The sequence below is a fragment of the Hyperolius riggenbachi genome, chromosome 10 (assembly GCF_040937935.1).
Source record: "Hyperolius riggenbachi isolate aHypRig1 chromosome 10, aHypRig1.pri, whole genome shotgun sequence".
In the NCBI taxonomy this organism is placed as follows: Eukaryota; Metazoa; Chordata; class Amphibia; order Anura; family Hyperoliidae; genus Hyperolius; species Hyperolius riggenbachi.
The window spans coordinates 179,702,131-179,728,059 of NC_090655.1; the positions used below are offsets into that span (position 1 = coordinate 179,702,131).

Below are 25,929 nucleotides of genomic sequence, written 5' to 3' on the forward strand. Positions count from 1 at the left end.
TATCAATATATATCTTGTGTACCATTATTTTATGCAGGGCTCAGGCATTTCATTGATGATATTAGGGGGCCTTTGGCCTAGTTACGACGTGTCTTGGTTTTAATTGTTTTTAATTTTTGTAGTTGGCTTGAATAAATACATTTGCATTTACTCTTGGTTTTCTGACCAGTCATTTGCTCCTAGATGGTACTTTATACAAGGGGGTTGTCTTGTTCTTTTTTGCTTTAGTTCAGACCTTTCAGCAAGAAGAAATGTAGAATCTCCCTTATTCTAAATGTGCTAGTTAGCCCAAAACCACTAATATAGTGATCACAATTGTGATTAAAAAAACAGAGCTTTGGTTTATGTAAAAAAAAAAGTCTAGAGCTGGCGTGGATTCAAAGGAGGAGAGGGAGGTCATGCAAGGATTTGGTTAGGCATTGGTGACCAGATCAGCACTACTAACTTATTAATCAGAATTATAACAGATACGTTTTAGTGAGAGGAATTGCAAAGGCTGCAATGAAGTTAGCAGTAGAACCCCCTACCAAATGGAATACAAAAGGAAAGTATACACTCCCATGTTTTGACATTTTACCCCATGGATATGATCTTCTTTTCAGTTGTGTACACACCTGTGATCGATGTTGCCCATCGGGCATCAGGACCCAATCCCCTTGAGTGACATCGCTGGCCCGGAGTGCAGAGATGCATGTCAGCTGTGTGGCTGATGACGTGCTGTGTTGCTATGCGGGGGAAAGGTGGAGGGACAACGGAGTGGTGTATGCGCGATGTCACGTGGTGGGTGGGGTTGCGGCATGCTCAATAGGATAGCTCGTTGCTGGGAGTGAGTAGGTCCACCGGGCGGATTTTTATATTGTACCAGATATTGGGCTGGGTTTGTAAGCCTCAGTACACACGCCTGATTCAGGTGTGTGTATGTATGAGGCTTAGGCTCATGGGCAGACCAAATTCTTATCAGGGACTGGGAATCTTGTTGAAGTTGAGGGACGCATGGATTCCACTCAGTATCAGCAGATTCTGGAGACCAATGTCCAGGAATCAGTAAGAGCAGTGAAGCTGCGCTGGGGCTGGATCTTTCAACAAGACAATGACCCTAAACACTGCTCAACATCCACTAAAACATTCATGCAGAGGAACAAGTACAGCATTCTGGAATGGCCATCTCGGTCCCCAGACCTGAATATAATTGAAAATTGTGGTGTGAGAGAGCTGTCCATGCTCAGAAGCCATCAAACCTGAATGAACTAGAGATGTTTTGTAAAGAGGAATGGTCCAAAATACCTTTAACCAGAATCCAGACACTCATTGGAACCTAAAGGAAGAGTTTAGAGCAGGGCTTTTCAACCGTTTCAGAAATGTTACCACTTTTATCGCATGAAAAAAGTACCACCAGTAATTTCACAAGATGTCAACAGCTCAATAAGTGAAAAAAATGAAACGTGTTCACACGTATTATTTATTACGCACCAACATATTACGCAGTGCTGCCCCCATTATAGGTACAAAATTGCCCCCAGTATAGGTAGTATGCTGCCCCAGTATAGGTAGTATGCTGCCCAAGTATAGGCAGTATACTGTCCCCAGTATAGGTAATATGCTGCCTCAGTATAGGTAGTATGCTGCCCCCAGTATTGGTAGTATGATACCCCCAGTATAGATAATATGCTGCCCCAGTATAGGTAGTATGGTGCCCCCAATATAGGTAATATGCTGCCCCAGTATATTTAGTATGCTGCCCCCAGTATACATAATATGCTGCCCCAGTATAGGTAGTATGCTGCCCCCAGTATAGATAATATGCTGCTACAGTATAGGTAGTATGCTGCCCCCAGTATAGTTAGTATGCTGCCCCCAGTATAGGTAATATGCTGCCCCAGTATAGGTAGTATGCTGCCCCAAGTATAGGTAATATGCTGCCCCAGTATAGGATGTATCACCTGGCTCTTCAGACCTACAGATCAGCGCGGCGACAATCAGACCTGCAGATCAGCACGGGACCCAAGTGGCACCCAGCAGCCACGCAAATCGCTTCAAATACAGGAAGTGATGCCACGTCCGCATCTGCCCTGGGTCCTGTGCTGATTTCTAGGTCTGACGGAGAAGGGTGGCGGACAGGCTGTGGAGAGTGGCGCCGGTGCTATGGCAATGGGCGCCGGTGCCGCGTTTAATTAGAGAAGGGAGATGATCCGGCGTGTACCACCTGGCAAGCTTTGACGCACCACCGGTGGTACGCATACCACGAGTTGAAAAGCCCTGGTTTAGAGGCTGTAATTTCTGCAAAAGGAGGATCTACTAAATATTGATTTCAAGAACAGAGGCGCCAACAGGATAAAATCAATTCTTAAAACTTTTAAAATTGCTTAGGAGGCAGTGGTGGACTTACCCCCTGCAAGCCGACACAAAAACTGTATTCAAGACAATCAAATTTATTGGTACACTCTAGGGTTTTTTTACAACGCGTTTCGCAGGTATATTCCCGCTTCCTCAGGCAATAAAAAATAGGAGTACACACAGTACAGTCTCAAGGTCAGAGGCGCTTATCGTGACCTTGAGACTGTACAGTGTGTACTCCTATTTTTATTGCCTGAGGAAGCGGGAATATACCTGCGAAACGGGTTGCAAAAACCCCCTGGAGTATACCAATAAATTTGATTGTTTTGAATACACAGTTTTTGTGTTGGCTTGTGGGGGGTAAGTCCACCACTGCCTCCTAAGCAATTTAAAAAGTTTTAAGAATTGATTTTATCCTGTTGGCACCTCTGTTCTTCATTACGTTATAATTGATATTCACCCCTGGTGGAGGGGGATACCCCTTTCTTTCTCCTGTCTACAGAGAACGACTTCTTAATCCTGAGTGAGGAAAGGCTAATCTCCTCACCTGCCTGTACAGTGGTTACTTGGAGGTAATCCTGGTTTGTGAGTATATATAATATACTCGTTTCATTTACCCAATTGTCAATACTTACTACACTATATTATGCTCTCGGTTCTCTTTTTACAAATATTGATTTCAGTTCTTTTTTTGTGGTGCCCAAATGTATGCACCTGCCTTATTTTTTTTAAAACAATTATTGCACACTTTCTGTTAATCCAATAAACTTCATTTCACTTCTCAAATATCACTGTATGTCTCCTATTTGGTATATTTAACTGACAGTTTTTATCGTAACAACTAACAAATTATACAGGAAAATCATGACAATTAACAAGGTTGCCCAAACTTTCACATCCCACTGTAGTACATGATATGGGAGGCTCTTTAAGACGTCCATATCATATCATCTGGTGCCCCAAAACATGTGGGAGTGGATAGGTCCCGGGGGCTTATCTAGTAGCCCCCTTTCATAAAGGGACCCCCAGATGTGTGTCCCCTTGCAGGTGGATATGTATAGAGGGTCACTTTTGACCCTATACCTATTTAGTAAAAAAAAAAAAAAGTACTCTTAAATTTTACTAAAATCTTTTTTTATTTCTTTCTTCCATCTTCTCCCTTAAAATTTTATTGAAGAATCTTGTTTGGAATTTTGGAGCTCTGACAAAGCATCTTAATGACTACCAGTGGCGCTTCCCATTGGTCCACTAGGTAGACCAATGAGAATCCTCCTAGGTAGAATCCTCCTGTTGTGAATCCTCCTAGGGACGTCAGCAACAAAGGATAAGGGCCTGTTTCCACTACACGCAGATTGGATGCAGAATGGTTGCAGAAAAACTGACTCCAATTAATGTCTATGGGCCTGTTTACATTAAACGCAATTTTTCTGATGCCGATTTTCCCATAGGCATTCATTGAAGTCAGTTTTTCTGCAACCATTCTGCATCCAATCTGCGTGTAGTGGAAACAGGCCCTTATCCTTTGTTGCTGATGTCCCTAGGAGGATTCACAACAGGAAGATTCTACCTAGGAGGATTCTCATTGGTCTACCTAGTGGACCAATGGGAAGCCCCACCGGTAGTCATGAAGATGCTTTGTCAGAGCTCCAGAATTCTCTATTACCAGTCAGAAGTGAAGAGGAGCAGAAACAGTAAAGGTGGCCATACACTGGCCCGATTTGCGGCAGTTTCGACAGCAGATTCGATCACTGGGATCGAATCTGCTGCCAATCGTTCGCGCAACACGCACCCGCCGATCCGATTTCCTCCCGAAATCGGATCGGTCCGTCGATCGCGCCGTGCGGGAAATTACCCTCGATCGCCCGCGGGTAGGGAGCGCGTCGCTAGCGGCGGCCGATCCGATCAGGTATACATTACCTGAGGCTGGCTCCCGGGCATCCCGTCCGTCACTGCTCCCGTCATGGCGCCTCCGGCATCCTCGTATAACTTCCGCTGTCATGCCAGTGACAGCGGAAGTACAACTAGAGGGCGCTCTATTTGAACTTCCGCTGTCACTGGTGTGATAGCGTAAGTTCTATGCGGATGCCGGAGCCGGAGGTGCCACATGACGGGGACATCACGCCCGGGAGCCAGCCTCAGGTAATGTATACCGGCGGGGGGAGCGGCGGCAGCACCACCACAACAGATTGTGATCGGTTTCAGGCTGAAATCGATTCACAATCTGTTTGCAGGAAAGGCAGCCATACGATCCCTCTCTGATCAGATTCGATCAGATAGGGATCTGTCAGCTGGTCGATCTGATGGCACATCGACCAGTGTATGGCTGCCTTTATGCTCTTTACGCTCAGACATTGCTCAGGTGAAGCTGGCAATTGAATTTGCAGGTAAATCGTAAGCAATGTCAGGTGATAAGAAGCTTGCATGCCGCAAGCTTTCAGTCACCTTGAATTGCATATGTCCCTGTATCTCTAACATACCAAAGTAAAAAATGAGTAAAGCAAGATAAATCTTTGTATTTATGTACTAGAGGGAGTTTTTTTTACTTTTGTTTAAATGGTCTAAGTGCTCACTCAGGCTGTGCTGTTCTATTGCAGGTTTTTTATATGCGTGTAGACATTAACTGTATTCTAACAGCTCTTAGGTAAGAGCCATTTAAACATCTAAGGAACTATGAAGTTACGTGATGCAAACCATGCTACTTTGATAAAAAAAGAAACCCAGCCACTCTCTTTCCCATTTTTCCTGTGACAGAGGCAATGTATTTGTGAAATGCAGGAGTTGGTTTACGTAAATGGTGGTGACCCTTGAGTAAGGAATATACTATACTGTCCGTATGTTTACTTTAAAACTAGAACAAAGGCAGAAAGGAAAGATGGAAAACAGAATTTAGGGACCACTTACTTTGCAGGCAGCTTTCCTGTTAAAATAACTAAGGAGAGCTATAGGGAAACATTCAGCAATTACTTATTTAACTGTTGAATGTATGACAATGTGGAACAAAGTCACTACATTTCTTTTTTTGGACAGAGATAACAATCTCACCAATATTAACATAATAACATGTTATGCTGCACTGATCTGTCAATTCCCACTGTAGTTTTCCATCAATTGTCAATGTTTGTGCAGCATTTCTAACGTGAAGCTTATTTAAATGCACTAATTTGAATGAAGCAAAACGACACATCCTGGCCTCAAAAATACTTTTCACGATCATGTTTTAACACTTGAACTTACCGAAACATTGGGTTCACAGGTATAGTTCATAGATTTTGCCCCTTCATGCAGAGTTTCAGAATCATCTTTATTTGCCAAGTACTGTATGTCCCAGAGATGCACCCAGTTTTGCTTTTGGTATACACAGGCATTGGAATTTAGTGCAAAAATTAGCAAACGTAGTGAACATAAACAAACAAGGTGATCACCAAACACATTTTTTCAGTTGGAGACACATAGGGGAAGGAAGAAGGAGTTCCTGTGCCTGGTGGTTCTGGTGGGAATGGTTCTGTAGCGGCGAACTGCTGGGGTGGGATGGGAGGGTCAGAGAAAAATGGCGCACAGTGGCGATGTTTAAAAATGGCGCCGCATTGAAAACATAGCCTTAACGTTATTTAGCAATATTAATGTTTAATTATGGCGCACAGACGAAAAACAAATTGAAAGGTTCAATTGTTAAGTGGCATATCGCTAATTATCATTTTATTGTCTTTAACGTTAATTAGCACACCGTGAGGAGGGTTGCTCTGGCTGCTGGCTCATTCACTGACACAATTTCTTCATATGTGGCAGCTTATCAAGTTTCAACACAAGCAGCAGGAGGGAAGAGAGAGGAGTGGACGGGTGGACACGTTAACCCTGCCACCTCTGCTGTCTAAGAAAAGCAGATCCCGGGTGGAGGATGGTTGGCACATTGTGGGGATGATGCTGGCAGGAGAAGAGTGCAGCAGTAGGAGCCGGAATGCCATGCAGACAGCAGTGAGCTGGGTCACTCACACGGGATCAGCTGCTTGACCACTTCCAGCACAATTAGACTGCGGGCACTGCCTGCCAGCCACCAGCCACCTGCCAGGAGCATCATGCACAGGGTAAGAAAGTACTTTCGCAGCCGTGGCAGAGCCCTGGCATTTATATTTGTAGCCTCTGTCATCGGGCTGATATTTGACATGGCAGCATTGAGGTTCTCTTTTAATGAGATCAACAGCAGGCAACACAGAGAAGAGCTTACAACGTTTTATAGCTAAACGTTAAATAATGTTTAATAACGTTTATAGCTTACTGTTAAACAACGATATGTGGCACAGTATAGGTTAGATAGGTAGGTGCCCCGAGTATAGGTTAGATAGGTAGGTGCCCCAGGTATAGGTTAGATATGTAGGTGCCCCAAGTATAGGTTAGATAGGTAGGTGCCTCCAGTGTAGGTTAGATAGATAGGTGCCCCCAATATAGGTTAGATAGGTAGGTGCCCACAGTATAGGTTAGATAGGTAGATGCCTCCAGTATAGTTTAGATAGGTAGGTGCCCCGAGTATAGGTTATATAGGTAGGTGCCCACAGTATAGGTTAGATAGGTAGGTGCCCACAATATAGGTTAGATAGGTAGGTGCTTCCAGTATAGGTTAGATAGGTAGGTTCCCCCAGTATAGTTTAGACAGGTAGGTGCCCCGAGTATAGGCACAGCGGCGGGGGGGAGCAGGCATAGCATAGTTACAAACTTACCTTCCACATTCCCCGCATGCAGCCTCCAGCTCCTTCCTACTTCCTCCCCGGGCATCTGTTGCATTGGTAACAGTGCCTCCTGTGATGGCATGTGGTCACGTCATCACAGGGGTCGCTATTACCAATGCAATGGACGCCGGAGGAGAGAGTAGGAAGAATCTGGAGGCTGCATGTGGGGATTGTAGAAGGTGAGTTTATATTTACCCTATACCCCCCCCCCCCCGCCGCTCAATCTGGCGCCCCTGGCGATTGCACTATTCACCCGGGGCTAGAAATGGCCCTGGAGGCGGGTCGCCTACTGACCACAGGCCCACAGTCCATGCCTGAGTGCCTGAATGATCAGTGCGCCTATAATGGGTACTGTATGTAAGAAGTGTACAATCAAGCTAATACCCTTCTAAAGGCTTTATTCCTGTATAGCGACAATATGTTAAAACACACAGCTTACAGTATATACATTTGAACTTCAGAGAGATGTACATGCATTTGAACATCAAAGTAATCAGAGTAATGTACAGATTTTTTTTTTTTTGCAAATATTTGTGTGTGTGTGTGTGTGCGTGCGTGCGTGCGTGCGTGTGTCTGTGTGGTGATTGTGTGCATATTTTGGAGCGAAAAAGGAACAGTTGCTCGGTGATCAATCAGCGTGCCTGATCTGGGTTTCAGCTCCAGTTTTGCGCTAATTTTGATGTGAAAGGTGGGAGTTAGCAAATGTGGCACATAGAAAAGGCCCATGCACAGCTTCCAACTCTATGCAAATTAGAGTTGAGCCAATAAAAAATGAAAGACTTGCCCAGTTTCAAGCTTCATACAATTAGCATGAAGTTTCCATACAAGCTGGATTTTTTTACATCTCATAGACCATCTCTGTTGGCAAATTGAAAGTGGTGGGAACACTCTCTGAAGCTAAGTACACACGTGATAGCGGTCACCCATCGGGGGTAGAGGGACAACAATCAGTGAACAAAGGAGCAGATTCCTGCAGGTGAGGGAACCAAAAATAACATTGCAATCAGTCCTGCTTGGGTGTCGGGGGTTGTTAAGGATCCAACACGACGGATGCTTAATGATTCCTGGTGCTCAAGCAGGATTAATCGGTGCACGCTGTACACAGAGAATGATTTCGTCTGCAACAGTCATTAGCCAACAGTTATTGCATTTGTGTACGAAGCTTAACACCTGCAATACAAGGTTGGATGCCCTTGACCTGGCCTTGTTCATGATACAACAAGTTGAGCTTTTACAGACCATCAATTTTTGATGTATGTTATTATTTACTGTGCTCTGTGAACTGTTCACGGGCAGCTTTTTAGCTTGATTGAATGAACCAACATTTTTCTTTTTAGCAGCCGTATTCCCAGACTTTGAGTAAAGAAAGTAAATAGTTTATCAGCAGTGCACATTAGCATTTAGATTGGTGCTAAGAAGATGACCATGTAAATTAAAAATTCTTATGAGAACAAGTATGTGTTTGTGTTTAGGTAGGATAGAGATCTTCCCTAAATAAAAATACACAGTACACAATGGGGCCACTTGTCATTGTTGTATGTCAAGTGTTTAACAAGACCCCTACAGTCTATTCCACTCATTTGACTTGTAGCTAAAAGGTTAAACAGAAAGTAAAAATCATAAAGGAGTTAAATACACAGAGATTAGTCTTCCAGCAGAAAGGGTTTAGATGCCTTAATCAGATTTCTAGCCTGCATTCAATGAGGGCACCCTCCCTGCAGTCCAACGCAGGTAATTATTAAACAGAACAATGCCACCAGCCAGTACATACAGGGGGGCTGGAGTCATGGAATGTACTGAGGAGGTGAGAATAGCAGCAGTGACTGGATGTTTGTGGACAGAGCCTGTTGCTTCATGGTTGCATACCCTCTGGGAGTATTGTTTTCAAAACATCCAGAGAAGCCCAACTTTCACAGCCTGAAAGTGTGGTGCTTGTGATGTCTATAGATGCTGAAGTCAGTGACAGCACTGTGACCTTTGTCAGTGGATACAATGCAGAGCAACGCAGGTTGGGTGCTATTAGAAGGCGTCTGTCGGTTTCTCGGACTGTCTACAGCTGCAGGTGAGTGTTGCCTTTTTGTCACAATTACAATCCCCCCCCCCCCCCCCCAAAAAAAAGATGCGTTTACTAATTACTAGTTAAGGAGTTAATCTACAACACAGACCCCAAGGATCATACAATGTCCAAATCATATTAATTCACTTAGCAGGATAGTTTGGTGGTCACTTGCAATGTGTTGTTTATTGATTGCAAACCATAGGAAATGTATACATTCGCAGGGAGAAGTACTAATAATAGCTATAGCTCCCAGATGTCCCTGTTTTACAGTGAGAGTCCCTACTTTGGATCAAAACTCTCCTATCCATTCTTTGCTGTCCCTTTTTTAGGTCTGATATACAAATCTGTTTTTTTTTTCTATTTTATTTACTTTAAAATAGTTGGATTGTGCAAAACTTTGAAAGTAAGGACCAATGTGATCTAAAAATGATTTTATTTGTGGCAGGTGTGAGTGGAGGTGGGGTGTGACTTTCACTGTCTTCATTGTCACTTAACGTCCACGTTTTGTGGTAGCGCACTGCCTGCAGTGTTTCGGGATGACACATTAGACACGTTGTAAACATCACATAGGATGTGCATTGCAGTGTGATGTTCCGTGTTACAGTGCATGCATTACCAGCCCAATTTTAAATGGGACCTAAAGCTTCAGGATAAAAACAATTCTTTCTCGTACAGATAGGTGACTTAATTTCGGCATGCAAAAATTAAACCTTCCTTTAGAAGAACGCAGTATGAAGCCACCACTCCACTCTGCCCAGCAGATTTTTCATTTGTTAAAGGCTCGTATACATGCTTGACTTAAGTTGGCTGAGACGGCCAATAACGACAGGCCGAATATGAAGTGTGTGTACGGCGGCCCCGACCACCGACCCCCAAGCAATCTGCCCGTCAGATCTACTTGCCTGATCGGCGGTCAACTTGTTTAAAGGGAAGGTTCAGGGACTATGAAAAAAAAAATCCTTATCCACTTACCTGGGGCTTCCTCCAGCCCGTGGCAGGCAGGAGGTGCCCTCGGTGCTGCTCCGCAGGCTCCCGGTGTTCTCCGGTGGCTGACCCGACCTGGCCAGGCCGGCGGCCAGGTTGGGCTCTTCTGCGCTCCATTCTGCGTTTCACGCCGGCGCGCTGACGTCATCGAACGTCTTCCGGGCTGTACTGCGCAGGCTCAGTAGTTCTGAGCCGGCGCAGTACAGCCCGGAGGACGTCCGATGACGTCAGCGCGCCGGCGTGAAACGCAGAATGGAGCGCAGAAGAAGCCCGACCTGGCCGCCGGCCTGGCCAGGTCAGGTCGGCCATCGGAGACCACCGGAAGCCTGCGGAGCGGCGCCTAGGGCACCTCCTGCCTGCCACGGGCTGGAGGAAGCCCCAGGTAAGTGGATAAAGATTTTTTTTCATAATCCCTGAGCCTTCCCTTTAAAGAAGCTGCTCCACAGCCCACTGGGTGACGTCACATGTGTGCGGCTCCGTCGTTCCTCCGCCCCCTTGCATAGCTACAGTATGTGTCATTGGCTATACAGCTAACAAGCATCTTTCTCTACTGGCCAGCCCAGCAATGTCGCTCAAGGGGACTGATGCCCAATGAGCGACATCATTCACAGGTATTTGCGCACATTTAGGCATTAACACACATACTAAAATTGCAGTGCACCAGCAAGTAGCATAATTTGCATTCCTGTAGCAATATTCAAATTACCTATGTACTGTGGGTCGCAGTAATTGCTCAGTACGCAATACTGCTGACAGAAGTATAGGTAATATTGCTGCATGCTGTCTGTGTGTGGCTATTTGACCAGAGCTACGTGATTCAAGCCCTATGTATGTTCTGTGACTGTAGGCTCTATTATTATTATTATTATTTAGTATTTATATAGCGCCAACATCTTATACTGGGGATACACGGTACGTTTCTGTACCGTGTATCGACCAGCTGATCCGGCCAGCTGATAATATTCAGCTGGCCCGATCATGCCGCTCGACCCGCGCCCGCTCGATTCCCGTCGGCGGACAATGGCAGGGAATCGAGCGGTGATAAGGAAGCGCCAGCGGGGACGAGCGGCAATCGATCCGCGCGGACGAGCGGGGATGCGCCGGCATCGAGCCGTGTATGCACGGCATTACACAGCACTGTACAGAGTATATATTGTCTTGTCACTTAAATGCCCCTCAGAGGAGCTCACAATCTAATCCCTACCAGAGTCTTATGTCTATGTATGTATCGTGTAGTGTATGTATTGTAGTCTAGGGCCAATTTAGGGGAAGCCAATTAATTTATCTGTATGTTTTTTGGGGATGTGGGAGGAAACCAGAGTGCCCAGAGGAAACCCACGCAGATAGGACAAGAACATACAAACTCCTTGCAGATGTTGACCTGGCTGGGATTCAAAATAGAGACCCAGCATTGCAAGGCGAGAGCGCTAACCACTACGCCACCATGCTCTATAAAATAAATATGATATTTGCCTTGATTTTTGTAGTAATGCAGTACAGTTTACGTAATGTTCAGAGCCAAGACTGGAAGAGTTGAGAGAACAAAATAAAAAAATTTACATGGACCTCAACTTTTTCACTGGACAGACGGAAAGCATGTAGAAATGCACCGTGTATGTACTTAGAGAGTTTAGCCTGTCTAATTCGGAATCAGTTGAAAAGGGCTCCTCCATAGACTTCAATGTTATTCCTGTGATGAAAAGGGTTTTTGACTACAAGGCTTTTGATTCTGCTACAAAAGGGCCCTTTCATAGCCAAGATTTTTGATTTGGTGGTAAGGGGGGGAGGATTAGGAATCACAAGCAGGGGGGGGGGTCTTAGGGTTAGGCATCACGGGGGGGATCTTAGGGTAAGGCACCACCGGGGAGGGTTCCGCGTGAGAGAAGGGAGAAGTAGGGTCATAGTAATTACCAGGGGGGGGGGGTCTCAGGGCTAGGCACCACTGGGGGGGGGGGGGGGTTAGGGTTAGGCACCACCAGGGGAGGGTTCTGTGTGAGAGTAGGGAGAAGTTAGGTCATAGTAATCACCAGGGGGGTCATAGGGTCAGGCACCACCAGGGGGGTCTTTGGGTTAGGCACCACCAGGGAGGGATTAAGCACCACCAAGGGGGGTTAGCATTAGGCCACCAGGGGGGGTCTTAGATTTAGGCACCACCAGGGAAGTTTTAGGGCTAGGAACATCCAGGGGGGTGTTAGTGTTAGGCACCACCAGTGGGGGTTAGAGGAGGATTCTGTGTGAGAGTAGGGAGAAGTTAGGTCATAGTAATCACCAGGGTCTGTCTTAGGGTTCGGCACCACCAGGTAGGGGTTAGGGTTAGGCACCACCAGGGGTGGTTATGGTTAGGTACCACCAGGGGGGGTCTTAAAGGGGAACTGAAGATAGAGGTATATGGAGGCTGTCATGTTTATTTCCTTTTAATCAATACCAGTTGCCTGGCAGCCCTGCTGGTCTATTTCTCTGCAGTAGTATCTGATTAAAACCAGAAACAAGCATGCAGCTAGTCTTGTCAGATCAGACTTATAAGTCTGAACCACTGAAACACCTGATCTGCTGCATGCTTGTTCAGGGGCTATGGCTAATAGTATTAGAGGCAGAGGATCAGCAGGGCTGCCAGGCAACTGGTATTGTCTAAAAGGAAATAAACATGACAGCCTCCATATACCTCTCTCTTCAGTTCCCCTTTAAGGTTAGGCACCACCTTGGAGTGGTTAGGGTTAGGCACCACCAGGGGGAGGGTTCTGTCTGAGAGTAGGGAGAAGTTAGGTCAGAGTAATCGATTTTCTTGATTATATCCAGAGCCTTTTTATAGCCCAACAAATTTTGCCTATAACAGCATCCTTTTTATAAACTAAAACTAGCTTTGTAGCCGAATTTGGCATATGGGCTACATCAGGCACCCTTTGTAGCCGAATTTGGCATATGGGCTACACCAGGCACCCTTTGTAGCCGAATTTGGCATAAAGGCTACACCAGGCGCCCTTTGTAGATGAATCTGGCTTTTTTCGTCTATATCAGGAGCCCTTTTTTCCAGGAGCCCTTTTCAAATGTACACGTCTAATTCCCCCTCATCTGTGACTTAGCACAAGTTGTAATTTGATCCCTTAGCTGTGTCAGCTGACTGCCACAGCAGAGAACTCATTTGTAAGCACAGGATGTAAACAATGTGTCTACTTCCATGATAACAGGAAGTAGACAAACTGCAGATTTATTGCAGGTTTGTATCAACTGTAACAAAGAAATGTTTTTCTTTAGCTGTTGCTTATTTTTTTACAGCTAAGATGAAGTACTGAGTTCAGGTCTGCTTTAACTTTCTAAAGCAAACATGATAGCAAACAGATTTTTGCATGGCACTGTGCTGAGAAGTGAGATATGCATGCAGTGGCAATAGGGGATGCAGAGGTTGCGGTCCCACAGAGCCCCTGCACCAAAGGGACCAGCTATGGGCCCTCCTTCATCCATCTTATTAGCTTTTCATTGGTGCTGTGCTGTCAATGATCACCTCTATATGAGCATTGAATAGTAGTATTGCTTAAAGGGAAGGTCCAAGCAAAAAAAAAAAATGAGATTCACTTACCTGGGGCTTCTACCAGCCCCATGCAGCCATCCTGTGCCCTCGTAGTCACTCACTGCTGCTCCAGTCCCCCGCTGGGAGCTTTCTGACCTCGGAGGTCAGGGCCACATTGCATACATTTTTACGCATTCCAGCTAGTGCAGGAACATTAACACATACATTTTTACGCGTTAGTGGTGAAACGCGTAAATTTTTGTTCCTGCACTAGCTGGAATGCGTAAAAATGTATGCAATGTGGCCCTGACCTCTGAGGTCAGAAAGCTGCCAGCGGGGGACTGGAGCAGCAGTAAGTGACTACGAGGGCACAGGATGGCTACATGGGGCTGGTAGAAGCCCCAGGTAAGTGAATCTCATTTTTTTTTTTTGCTTGAACCTTCCCTTTAACAAACTGTTTCCTTACTCCGATTACACCTCTCTGACACTGCAGCTTTCCTTGGTCGGGTTTGGGACTCCATATCAAAAGTGCTTGGGGCCCCAAGTAAAACTCTCAGTGGGGCCCCAAGCTCCTTAGTTACTCCAATGTATCCATGTAAGAATGTGTGGCAAGTAGGTGGATTCCGCTACACCTCGGACACCAAGATGGTGCTGGAACCAGGCGACTTGACCCAAATATGTAGAAAAAACGGAGGAAGTTCCGCACAAATTCTTGTGTTCAATCGAGTCCCAACTTTATTAATACAGGTAAAAAGCCATACAGTCATGGAGCTGACATGTTTCGGACTCACAGGTCCTTAATCATAGCACTGCTATCATTAAGGACCTGTAAGTCCGAAACATGTCAGCTCCATGACTGTATGGCTTTTTACCTGTATTAATAAAGTTGGGACTCGATTGAAAACAAGATTCTGTGCGGAACTTCCTCTGTTTTTTCTAAGAATGTGTGGAATATACTGTAGTATGCTAGCATTTTTCACTTCATGCATTGACAAATAAGAACTGACCCTTTTAAAACAATGTGTATTCTACACTACGTGCTGAGGGTTGTATTACAATGCAAAGCATAGCACAACACCAGATAATGGGCTTGATTAACAAACCTGTGATAACTCAAATCACTGTCGCGCTAGCGTTTTGCACATGCTAGAGCGTGCGTAATGTTTTCTGAGCGCAATCGTGAACTTGTGGGCACAATCGCGCATTTTCAAGAGAAAATTTGCAATTGCGTGTGAAAATCGTTACGTGCGTTATAGCGCGCGCGTGTGTGTGTGTGTGTGTGTGTGTGTGTGTATTTATGTGTATATGTGGAATACCAAGGGAAAATATATGAAGTGGAGGGGGAACAATAGAGTGGCAGGGAATGTGATAAGTAAGAGGGGGCTATTACTATAAAAATAATGTTTAGCCACCTCCTATAACCCCACCCACTTTTAAGAATACACCCCTAGCATAATTACGTAAATAAAGGCTCATACACACGTCAAACTTAATGCACAACCAACTGCACAACAATACCACCCACAAAACCAGTTGTTTACCTGACAAGTACATTCACACACTCCAACCAACTAAACAACCAACTCACTTAAATATTATGCGTGCAAGCTAAATGACAAACTGCACAACATGTCTTCATTCAAAAACAACAAAGTTGTTAAAAAGACACATGTTCCAATCTGCATGATAGTTGGGCAGGTTGAGGGCGCATTAAAAAAAAATGATTCACGTGTACTTGTATAAGCATTTTTATGCGAATTTGCATTTTTTCCCTTTCTTTACTTGATTATCAAGAAGGAAGCTGTAATATGTTAATTGAGCTAAATTTTACAGAAATTAACATACTGTGACTTCCTTCCTGTCTCTCTTTGTGAGTTTTGAGAAGGCGATTGAGTAAGAGTTTTGTTTAGTGTGTCTGCAGTGAAAAAGTTCTTTCCCCTGAGTTTAAGGAGATGCTGTTGCTGTCTATTCTGGGCAACTGATGCACAGGCGAGGATGAGGAGAAGGACTTGTGCCTGAATAATAAACAGGAAACAGGCACAGGAAACAGGCACAGGAATTTAAAGGGAAAAAAAACCTTTATTGTCAGCGAAAACGCTTGGGGAATCACATCACAAAATGCACAATCAAGCCGCAAGCGAAATTTCCTATTAAATACATTGTGTGTGATTCGCACTTCCCGAATGCAAAAATTGTGACACAGTCATCCGATCTTTTGGGGATGTGATTTTCACATCCAATGGAAACAGCCACCTTAAAATACATTGCTATGCGAATTTGCGTGCTGCTAATGCTTGTGAATTCACCATGATGGAAACGGGCCCTAATCCAGTGGTTGGATCTGACAAACAACCTGTTTTCAGTTGGTCAAGTTTGAAAGATAGGTGGGCATCTTGTTGGGACATGGGTATGAGCCTTAATTCTGCTTTCTATAAACCTTTAAGTGCTTTATTTCAACATCAAATATCATCACCAAACCTTGTAGCACTACAACAATTTAAGTTTTATTATAAATGGAGAGAAGGGTGTGATTACATGAACACTGAAGCTTTTCCACCTGGATCCAGGTCTCTATGACTGGGCACAGCACAAACTTTAGCTTTGTATCAGACTTTGAAGTACTGTTGAAATTTCAGAGATGAGGTATTTGGGTTTCTCACGTGTTTTAGAAAAATACATGCCCCTGTACATGTGGGCATGAAATGGCTGTACATTGTTTTTATAAAAAAAGAGAGACACGCATATACACACACCACACACCTCCTATCTAATGTGTATACCCATCTTATCCAGAGGGGATTTACCAGCTCAGGTGTCTGGTAATCATTTCTTTACAGTGAGAAGACCAGCACACATAAAGAGCAAATATTTTACAGTTTATTTTAGAGAAGGGAAAACCTCAAATAATCATACATTGTTCATTTATCTGTGAGATTAGGCCAGTGTATGATCGCATGTCTCCAACATATCAATGGAATGGTTGATTACAAAAGTTAAACATCTTAGGTTCCATGGTTTTTATCCCTTAAAGAAAACCAGAGAGAATTAATATTAAAAGATTTATACATACCTCGGGCTTCCTCCAGCCCCATCTGCACAGATCGCTCTTACGCTGCCGTCCTCCTCAGTCTTCTCCGTCTTCTGTTCCGGGTCGCATAACTTCGGCCAGTCTGCACAAATGCAGTGCGCTCTCTCTGTCTCTCTCCGGCAGAGAATAGTACTGCACCTGCGCAGACTGGAGAGAGCACACTGTGCTTGCGCAGACTGGCTGTGACTGGCTGAAGTTATGGCACCAGGTACAGAAGGATGGGGCTGGAGGAAGCCCAAGGTATGTATAAATCTTTTAATATTAATTCTCTCTGGTACACTTTAAGGTTCATGTCCTGACAATTTTGGCACTTCAGCTGTGTCACTATTGATACAACAATAACTTTTATAATACTTTATATATACTAGCTGATGGCCCGGCATTTCCCGGGTATGTATTTGGCTGGTGTTGGCTCTGCCCACTTTTTCTAACCCTAACACACAATTACTCAATTATTAAATGACCAAGTTTGTGAGTTTTGCAGTCTTTGGCATCAATAATTTGCATTGAAATGAAACAAATCTGAACTGTACCAGGTTTGAGGCTTGTGCCATTAAAGTGGATCCGAGATAAACTTTTACTTATTGCATAATTGTGTCCCTTTCCTATAGTTTATAGGGCATTCCTTAAGCCAAATACTTTTTTGTTTTTGTTTTAATATTTTAATTCCCTATAAATTAAACAAGCCTTGCCCACAGTTTTCAGAGTGCCAAGGCAATTTCAGACAATAGCAAGGGCTTACAGGAGCTCAGTCTGGGCAGGAGGAGGGGGAGGTGTTACTAGCCATTGATTTCAAAAGCAGTGGGGAGGAGGGAGAAGGAGAGGGGACTTAAGAAAGCTGATAGTATCTCCAACCCTTAAGGTGCCCATACACTCGTCAGATTGGCAGCAGATAGATAAGAAATGCATCTGATGATCTATCTGATGCGTTTTTAGAACATTTTTTACCAGGATAGAATTCCAATAGATTTCAGTTTGAAATCTATTGAAATTCGATCTGATGGCATTTTTTTGCCATCAGATTTCCATTAAGGCCAATGCAAACTGATAAGCAATCTCATCAGATCGACCTAAATTTTCCACCCTGCAAGTTCGATGGAAATCCATCGAAATCGATCGAAATCGGCCGTCGATCGGTCGATTGGCCAACCGATTTGCAATCGATCGATCGATGGATCGATCGGGATCGATCGGTCGGCCAGAAAATCGGCTGAGTGTATGGGCTGCTTTAGCCTGTGACAATATGACAAAAAGAACATGGCTGCCCTTATTGTATCACAGGTATACACTTTTTAAAGTTTTGCAGCTAGATATGCTGTGTAAACTATCTAAACTTTAGATAAGATATATGGACAAGTTACTTGTTATAGTTAGTTTTTCATCTTGGATCCGCTTTAACTGTGCAAGAATGGCAGCAATTAAATATTCCCCTGATAATCAATAGGTGAATTTTGATTGGCTTTTCTAGATATTAATCTCAGTCACCCAGTGGCCAACTGTGCAAAGTATGAGAACCCTACCATTAACAGTGTAAGAATGGTTGCAATTTACATTTTCCCAGTGAAATTTGTATTTGTCTCTGCCCACTTTTTGGTTATGGGGATAAAAACTATCCTATATGTTATTCCAGGTAATGTACTGTGTGTGTGCCAAATTTCCTTCAAATCCGTTCAGCCAATGTTGCGTGATTGAGTAACAAACATCCAAACTTTTGCAATTATAATATTAATGATATTCCAGATTCCAAGAATTATTTAATCTAACAATAATTCTAAGGGAAAATACACATTTTTCTTTTTTCACCTTTCCTATTTTTCACATGACAAGTGCCACAGTTATAAAACACCTCAAAATATATTCTTTGGCTTGTCCTGGATAAATGATACCATACATATTTCAATACCAGTTGCGCATGTAGCGGACCTTTATCTTTAGCGAGTGGATGCGATCACTAGCACACACAGTTTGGAGACCCCAGTGCTGTACAGATGCATCACTAGACAACAACACAGTGATGTATCTGTACAGCATTGGGTCCCCGAACTATAACTCTAGGGATCGCATCGCTATAGGCGGCAGCCATTACAGGCGCCGACAGATCTTAAGACCACATACAAGTGACACATGGGTTAATTTGCTTGGGTTAAAACTTCAATACAAATTTTTTTTTTATGTGTCCTTGCATGTTCTTGACTGTGCGGAAATGGCAATTAGTGCAGTACGTGATTCTCACTGCAAGTATTTTCAGATAACTGTAGTTCTACAATAATAGCTAATTCGCTATCCTGTCAACAACATAACTATATTTTGACCCAGGCAAGGGTTGCAAATGTTACAGTACCACCAAATAGCAAAATATTTTTAAAAACTTGGTCCAGTTGTACTGTTCTTCAGTGTTCGCACTGTTCCGCACCCTTAGTAGATCAATCTCATTTTTTTTTCATTTCTGTATTGTACCTTAGCATGTGAGCTTACATACAGTATGCTATTTTTGAGCTATGCATGTTTAATTTCTTTCCCATATCTTATAAACCAGAAGATAAATGGTTAATTCTACAATTCTCTTTCATCTCCAACCTGTGGACAGAGCAGTGTTTCTAATGTGATTGAGGCTAGCTGAAGTAATCTTTCTAATTGGTAAAGACTAGCTGTAGAAAGCAATGCACAAGCTGGATTATACAATGCCCAGATATCATGTGAGCATGGATTTACTTTGTTTTGTGACTATTTTGTTGATTCTTCTGCATCTATCTAGTCTTTAAATTGTAATGAGAACATCTGGCTGGCATGAACACTGCTAGTTTGAGGATGACGATTTAATTCATTTTTAATCATGCTTCCACTACCAGATGATGTTTTATTGTCATTACTAAACAGTATATGTAGCTGACTCCCTCCAAGCAGTTCATAGAGCCCTTTCTAGTGTGACTGAAAAGGTAAAGTTTAGCTATATTGGCACTGATTCACAAAATCAGTAAAACTGACAGCGTACAAGGCGTGGTTGCATCTGTAATGTGAATTGCGCTACTTGCACAACACGTTACATTATGTAAATGCAAACAAGACAAATGCGTACTGTTTGCACCTAAAATTGACATATGCTTCATGAATGATGTCTGTATGTCTGAGGTTCCTTTGACACTTTGGCATTACGTCATGGTACTTTTCCCTCCCGCTTTACTGTTGCAATAGCAATTAATCTCAGTGAGATAGGCCCCAGTACCCACAGTACAATGCGATGCAACGGAAGTGCGTCTAGTGATGGGTGCAGGGTTACAATGCTGATTCCCAAGAGATTTTATGCTGAACTTGACTGGGAATTGGCCTGCTGTGTATGGGCAGGCAACAGATCTCTCTTTGTTAAGAACTGATGAGAGAGAGAGATCTGTCTCATTGTCTGATGTATAAAACTGCATGGGACAGTGGGGTGCACATTCAAGACTAGGGGGACAGCTCCGAGGGTTCAGTTGCATTCATTGCTCATCCCAATATCGCACACCATTACTGCGGCGCACTCGATCGAGCATGTCAGCCCTACATCTAGCACCACATTCGATCGATACATGTGACCAATTTCGGCCTGATTTTAACTCGATCCGATTATAATAATCGAATCAAAATGGTTATTTTCACGGCAGAGAGCAGTACACAGGCTTACTTATCTCTGGCTAATCGGCTAATCGGCAAATGTAAGGATTCCAGGCAAGTATTATTATTAGTATTGACTTAGAGCTAGTTCACACTAGGTCCGGAAACGTATCTGTGGCTTCGTTTTAAAACCTAATTAAAACTGTAGCCACGGATAGCAATGTAAAAAATAGCAGCTGTCTTCACCCAACCAAAAAACGGAGCCATCTGCATTTGCCCCGAGGGTCCGAATCTGCTGCATTTTCACGCAATGGATCTGGAACCTGATACACACAGGGGTAGTGGCAGGCAATGGGAAAATGGATCCCCCTCTATACAGGCAAATTTGAATACAGAAACGGATCTGTTTCTGTGTAACAGCCTGGGGGGAAGAGGGGGCCGCCATGCTGGAGGGTGATAGCAGCCAGGACGGGGGTGACAGAGGTCAGCGGGGAGGGAGGACACCCCCCTCCCTCACCTGGGCCCCCTTTCCCAGCTACCACTCCAGCTACTTTGTAAAGTAATTAAAATGTTGCTATGTGGCGAGCAGGGAGCTTACCTTCTTTACTTCCTCCGCTCACCGCGCCACTTCCTGCAATGCCACCCTCCAAAGTATAGAGGGCGGCATTGCAAGAGGTGACGCGAGGAGCGGAGGAAGTGGAGGTAAGCTCCCGCTTGTCGCATAGTAACTTTTCATTACTTTGTGCAAACTAGCTGGAGGGGTAGCAAGGACGGGGGACCCAGGTCCCCGCCGACCGCTGTCACCCCCGCCCTGACTGCTATCACCCTCCAGCATGGCGGCCTCCTCCTGGGCATATGTTTCCACAAAAAGAAAAAAACTATGGGGGGAAAAACAAACAAAAAAAAAAACCTAGTCACAGACCTAGTGTGAGCCTAGCCTTATAAAGCGCCAACACATTCCGTGACATTGTACAAAGTAAGAAAAAAAATGGGGTACAGTGACATAGCAATAGTGGATGCAGAGGCTGTGACCACACCGGGGCCCCTGGACTAGAGGGGCCCACTAGGGGCCCTCCATCCTACTTGTTCACTTTTCATTGGTCCTATTCTTGAAATGAACAGCTGTATAGTGGTAATCCTTAACAAACTGTTTTCTTACTCTAAATACACTTCTCTCACACAATACAGCTGTCCTTGGTAGGTTTGGGGGCTCCATAGAGTGCTCTGGGCTTTATGAGGGCTCCAAAACACGCAAACCCAAGCTCCTTAATTATGCTACTGATGGGGTACATAATAATACAGACAATGATGTACACCAAATATAGACACTGGGGTAACTACATGTGTCTCTCTGCCTGTGTCTTTACTCTGCCCCCCCATCTTTTCTGCTGAAGTAACTCAGCTGTTGTTACTCAATTTCAGCCAAGTGGTTTGCGCTTTTACAGCATGTTACCCTATGGGATTGCTCAAACTATGGCAATTGTGGTGTGATTGTGTTTTCCACTGACAGTAAATGTGCTGCATGCAGCTTTTTCCAGGCGATTACATTGTGATTCTCATTCACTGGAATGGGAATTATAAAATACAATTGCAGCAAAATCACAGAAAATCTCAATGCAAAATAGTGATTCTGACTAGGACACAGGCAGAGAGTGTCTCCTGACTGGCTATCACAGGAGCCCTAGTGGTCGGAACGCAATTTGCCTTCCAATCGGTTTCAGCACACAAACCATGCAAACTGTGGTCGCAATCGGTGCACGGAAATCGACGGAATTTGGGCAGCAGCCCGACTAGAAGGGAGCCTGTGAGGTACGGTAATTACAACTTACACACTATTTCAGGGTATGTCTGCCACCACCACTGGTATAGGCCAGTGGTCCCTACCGACTGACTGACTGATCCTGCAAATAAAACGGTTAAAACACGCTGTATTCTGTCTAGATATCAACAATAGTAGTGACTCCTCAGAGACCTGAGTTCAGTTTCTGTGTATGGCTGTATAGCAGGTGTAGCGGAACAGTAAACGACTTTGACAAAGTCTTTATTTACGTGCAATATAAATAATTAATATATACAGAAAATTATTAAAATTAACAATTATTGAAACATTAATAGCCAGTATGAAATAAAAAGGGAGAAAATACTTAGGATTTGTGGAAAGATGTCCTGTTGTGGGAAAAACTTGTAGAGTTCCTTTTGTTTCAGTTCAAAGTTCAGAGTTCAGACAAGGTGGATGCCAGCATATCCTCAAGCTGGCACAGATGTGATCAAGATGGTGTTTCAAGGTGGAGGACACTGAGTTTGGCTCCTCTGCCATTCTTATGCCCCTGATCCAGTAGGAGGGAGTGAGGGCAGGAGCCACACACCCCCTTAGAAAATGAGATAAGTCCTCCCCTTGTCCTGGGGACCAGAAATCATATCTAACCAGATCTGGACTCTATCTCACAGAACCGTACAGGTCAGGGCAGATTTACTAACATTTTCAGGTCTGTCTCGATTTACCCAGCAGCCTGATACCGAACATTAGGGGTGGGACCCCTGTGGTATCATCAGGGCAATTTTAAAACTGCCTAACTGGCAGTCTTTACCTCAGAATGTTCTGAAACTTTTCAGAACCAGCGCCAGACAGGGCCCATCATGCTCTGTTAGTTTGGAGGGTCTACCAGCCTGGCAATACAGAAAATATGACACATATAGCAGTTTATGGAATATGATATACATTTGGGATTTACAGCAGGTCATTCCTAAGTGAAGGCTCTTTTGAAGCTTGGGGCAGCAAGCTACGTGTCAGCTCCCCTGCTGGGATTGTAGCCAGAGTGTCTGACTTTTCCCAACTAAATTGGATCTCTCATGCTGCTTATCAGCTCTATCTGATGGATGGGCCATCAACACAGCTTGATGCCGGGGACAGCTGCAGCAGGCTCCTGCCTTTTGGGGGGATGGAGGGAAAGAACTGTCTTATTAAAAAAAAGAAAAACCAGGAATGTCGGTTTCTGAGTACTGCAATGGCAGCACAAATTTAGCCAGAGAGCGATTAGAAATTGGACTGCGCGGATCCTTCCAATTCGCCCGCGTTTCTCACGGCTGTTTCGTGACACTGGCAATAATTACATTTACTGATTAGCCAGAGATAAGTCACAGCTAACACCAGGGGAGTACAAAAAATATTTCAGTGCTGTGCCTAAGGCGGTGTGCTGAGAGGAACACTTTTTAATGCAAACCTATATGGGCAAAAAACACACCCACACATTATTTAATGCCTTCAGCTCACCCCCAGTTACCCCTTGTCACTCCTATGGTCACACGTCCTATGCAAGTAGTACTTGGATATGTCTCAGATTGCTAGATTTCAAACTTCCCTAAAGTTGGCTATAATCTTATACAACACAAAGTGTCTGTTAAGGTGGCCATATATCAGGCGACTTGGCGGTCGATCGACCATCAAATTTGATTATAATCATCAAATCGGATGAAAATCGGTGCTGCCAAGTGCGTGCTCGATCAGCAAAGTGACCAATTTTGGGAAAAAAATTGGTCACATTGTCGATCGCGCATGCTGCAAGATGTTGGGCTGAAGTTGGTTGGTCGGGTGTGTGGCGGTACAGCAGCCAATTTCGGAACGAGCGACGAAACGCCGTCCCTACCACCGCAATGTATAAATGTGCCCCCTCCCATGTGTGCTTTTATACATTACCTGTCCTGTAGCAGCCTCCACGCGGTGTCGGTCCATCTCACCGCCGCCGGTTCTAACAGCCACATACACTTATACATGCTAGTGTGTATTTCATAATAAAATGATGGCAATCGGCCTCTAGTATATGGGCAACTTCGACAAAGAGACAAATTATTTACTGTATCTCTAATCAGATCCGATTAGAGTTAAATATGTCTCTTTGTCGATCTTCCCAAAGTCGTCCTCCAAGTTCCTGTGCTGCATTGTGAGTTCATCTTCTCTTCAGTACTGTTCTCCATGGCAGCAGCCAGGGTCTCTCATCATGTGTGCAACCATGGAGACCGGACTCTCAGCGACACTGTGGAGAGGAAGCTAAATATGCGGCACAGGAACCTGGAGAGATGAGACACTGGCTCTGTGAACGTGGCTCTGGTTATCAATACTAGGGTGGGAGTCTAGTTAACTATGATGGGGGACATCTGGTTACCTATAGTGGGTGGAGGGGGTGTTATTTGGCTACCCACAATGAGGAGGTAACCTGGCTTCCAATCCTGGGGTGGGGTCATCTGTCCACCTATACTGGAGGGACATCTGGCTACCTATACTGGGAGACATCAGGTTACCTATACTGAAGGGGGGGCAACTGGCTACCTATCCTGTGGGGGGGGGGGTCTGGCTGCCCTGTACTGGAGGTTGGACCCATCAGGTTGGATTTGGACATCATGTTACCTATGCTGAAGGGGGATGGGTCGTCAACTGGCTACCTATTATTTTTTTGGAGGGGGGGGGGGGAGTCATCTGGCTACCATGTACTGGGAGGACATCTGGTTAACTATACCTGTGGAGGGGTCATCTGGCTACTTATACTGGGGGGAGTCACCTGGCCACCTATACGGGGGGGCATCTGGTTACCTATACTGAGGGGGTCATCTGGCCACCTTTACTAAGGGGACATCTTGTTACCTATAGTGGGGGGACATCAGGCTACTTACACAAGGGGGGGGGGGGGTCATCTCGCTACCTATCCTGGGGGATGTCATCTGGCTACCCTATACTGGGAGGACATCTGGTTGACTATACTTGGGAAGGAGGTATCACCTGGCTATCTATACTGGGGGGGGGGGGGGGGTCATCTGGTTACCTATTCAACGGGGACATCTGGTTACCTATACTGGGGGGCCATCTGGCTTCCTATACTGAGGGGGTCATCTGGCTACCTATACTGGGGGGATATCTGGCTACCTATAGCGGGGAGACATCCTTTCAACAGCGTGACTGGGTGAGGGAAAGGGGCTAAATGTATTGCTGTTCTTGGGGCCCTGTATGATATTACATAGAAGATCATTGAGTGAAGATCTATGGCTGCATGGCTTTGTACTGCGTCCACTTCCGGTGGCCGAAAAGAAGAATTGCACAGAAGTGAATTGACAAAATATGCTTCCACGCATGCGCAACGCGGAAAACTTGCAGCAGTTGTTTTAAAACATGCGCTTCGCCATAGACTTACATGACTTTGCCGCAGGAGTCATATAAAACGTAGGTATGTGCTCGCATTAGATTAGAAATCACGTACCATATTGCAGTTATTTCACAAGGAGAATTTGCATATGTGGTGGAAATTATTGGTGTGGCACCGATTTACTAATTTTCATTTTCATTCCCTTAATGGATAGCGTTAAAATGGTTAAAATGGTACTAGTTACACATGTAAGTAGAATGCAGCACACTGATCCCATAATCCTGTAGTTTGAGCTGTGCAGACTCTTCCCCCAAATCAGGACAAAAGCTAGAAACATAGCTTATTCATGGCTTATTCACTTCACCCTGGTGTGTGTTGCTTTAGCAGGAGGCAGTTCCCGGCTGCATTCGGAAATGCACAGTCGGCATAACTGAGAATTTGATGGATAGGATAGTGTCACTTATTTGAAAGTTTCTGTGCAGTTTTTATGGTCCACTGAGTAGCGCTCACATTTACTC

The 25,929-nt window shown here is 44.5% G+C and overlaps 1 protein-coding gene across 2 annotated transcripts in view; it reads left to right on the forward strand.

The window, feature by feature from the left end:
• The first annotated feature begins 8,751 nt into the window (after positions 1-8,751).
• The window catches only part of TMEM72 (transmembrane protein 72), a 103,956-nt gene continuing 86,778 nt past the window's right edge, over positions 8,752-25,929 (forward strand). Inside the window, exon 1 of one of the 2 annotated variants that reach the window (XM_068258015.1) lies at positions 8,752-8,786. In XM_068258015.1, coding sequence (XP_068114116.1) covers positions 8,756-8,786 — 31 coding nt within the window. In that variant the 5' untranslated portion in view covers positions 8,752-8,755. Of the gene's footprint in view, positions 8,787-8,824; positions 9,118-25,929 lie in introns of those variants that run through there. The other variant, XM_068258014.1, reaches the window with a different exon arrangement.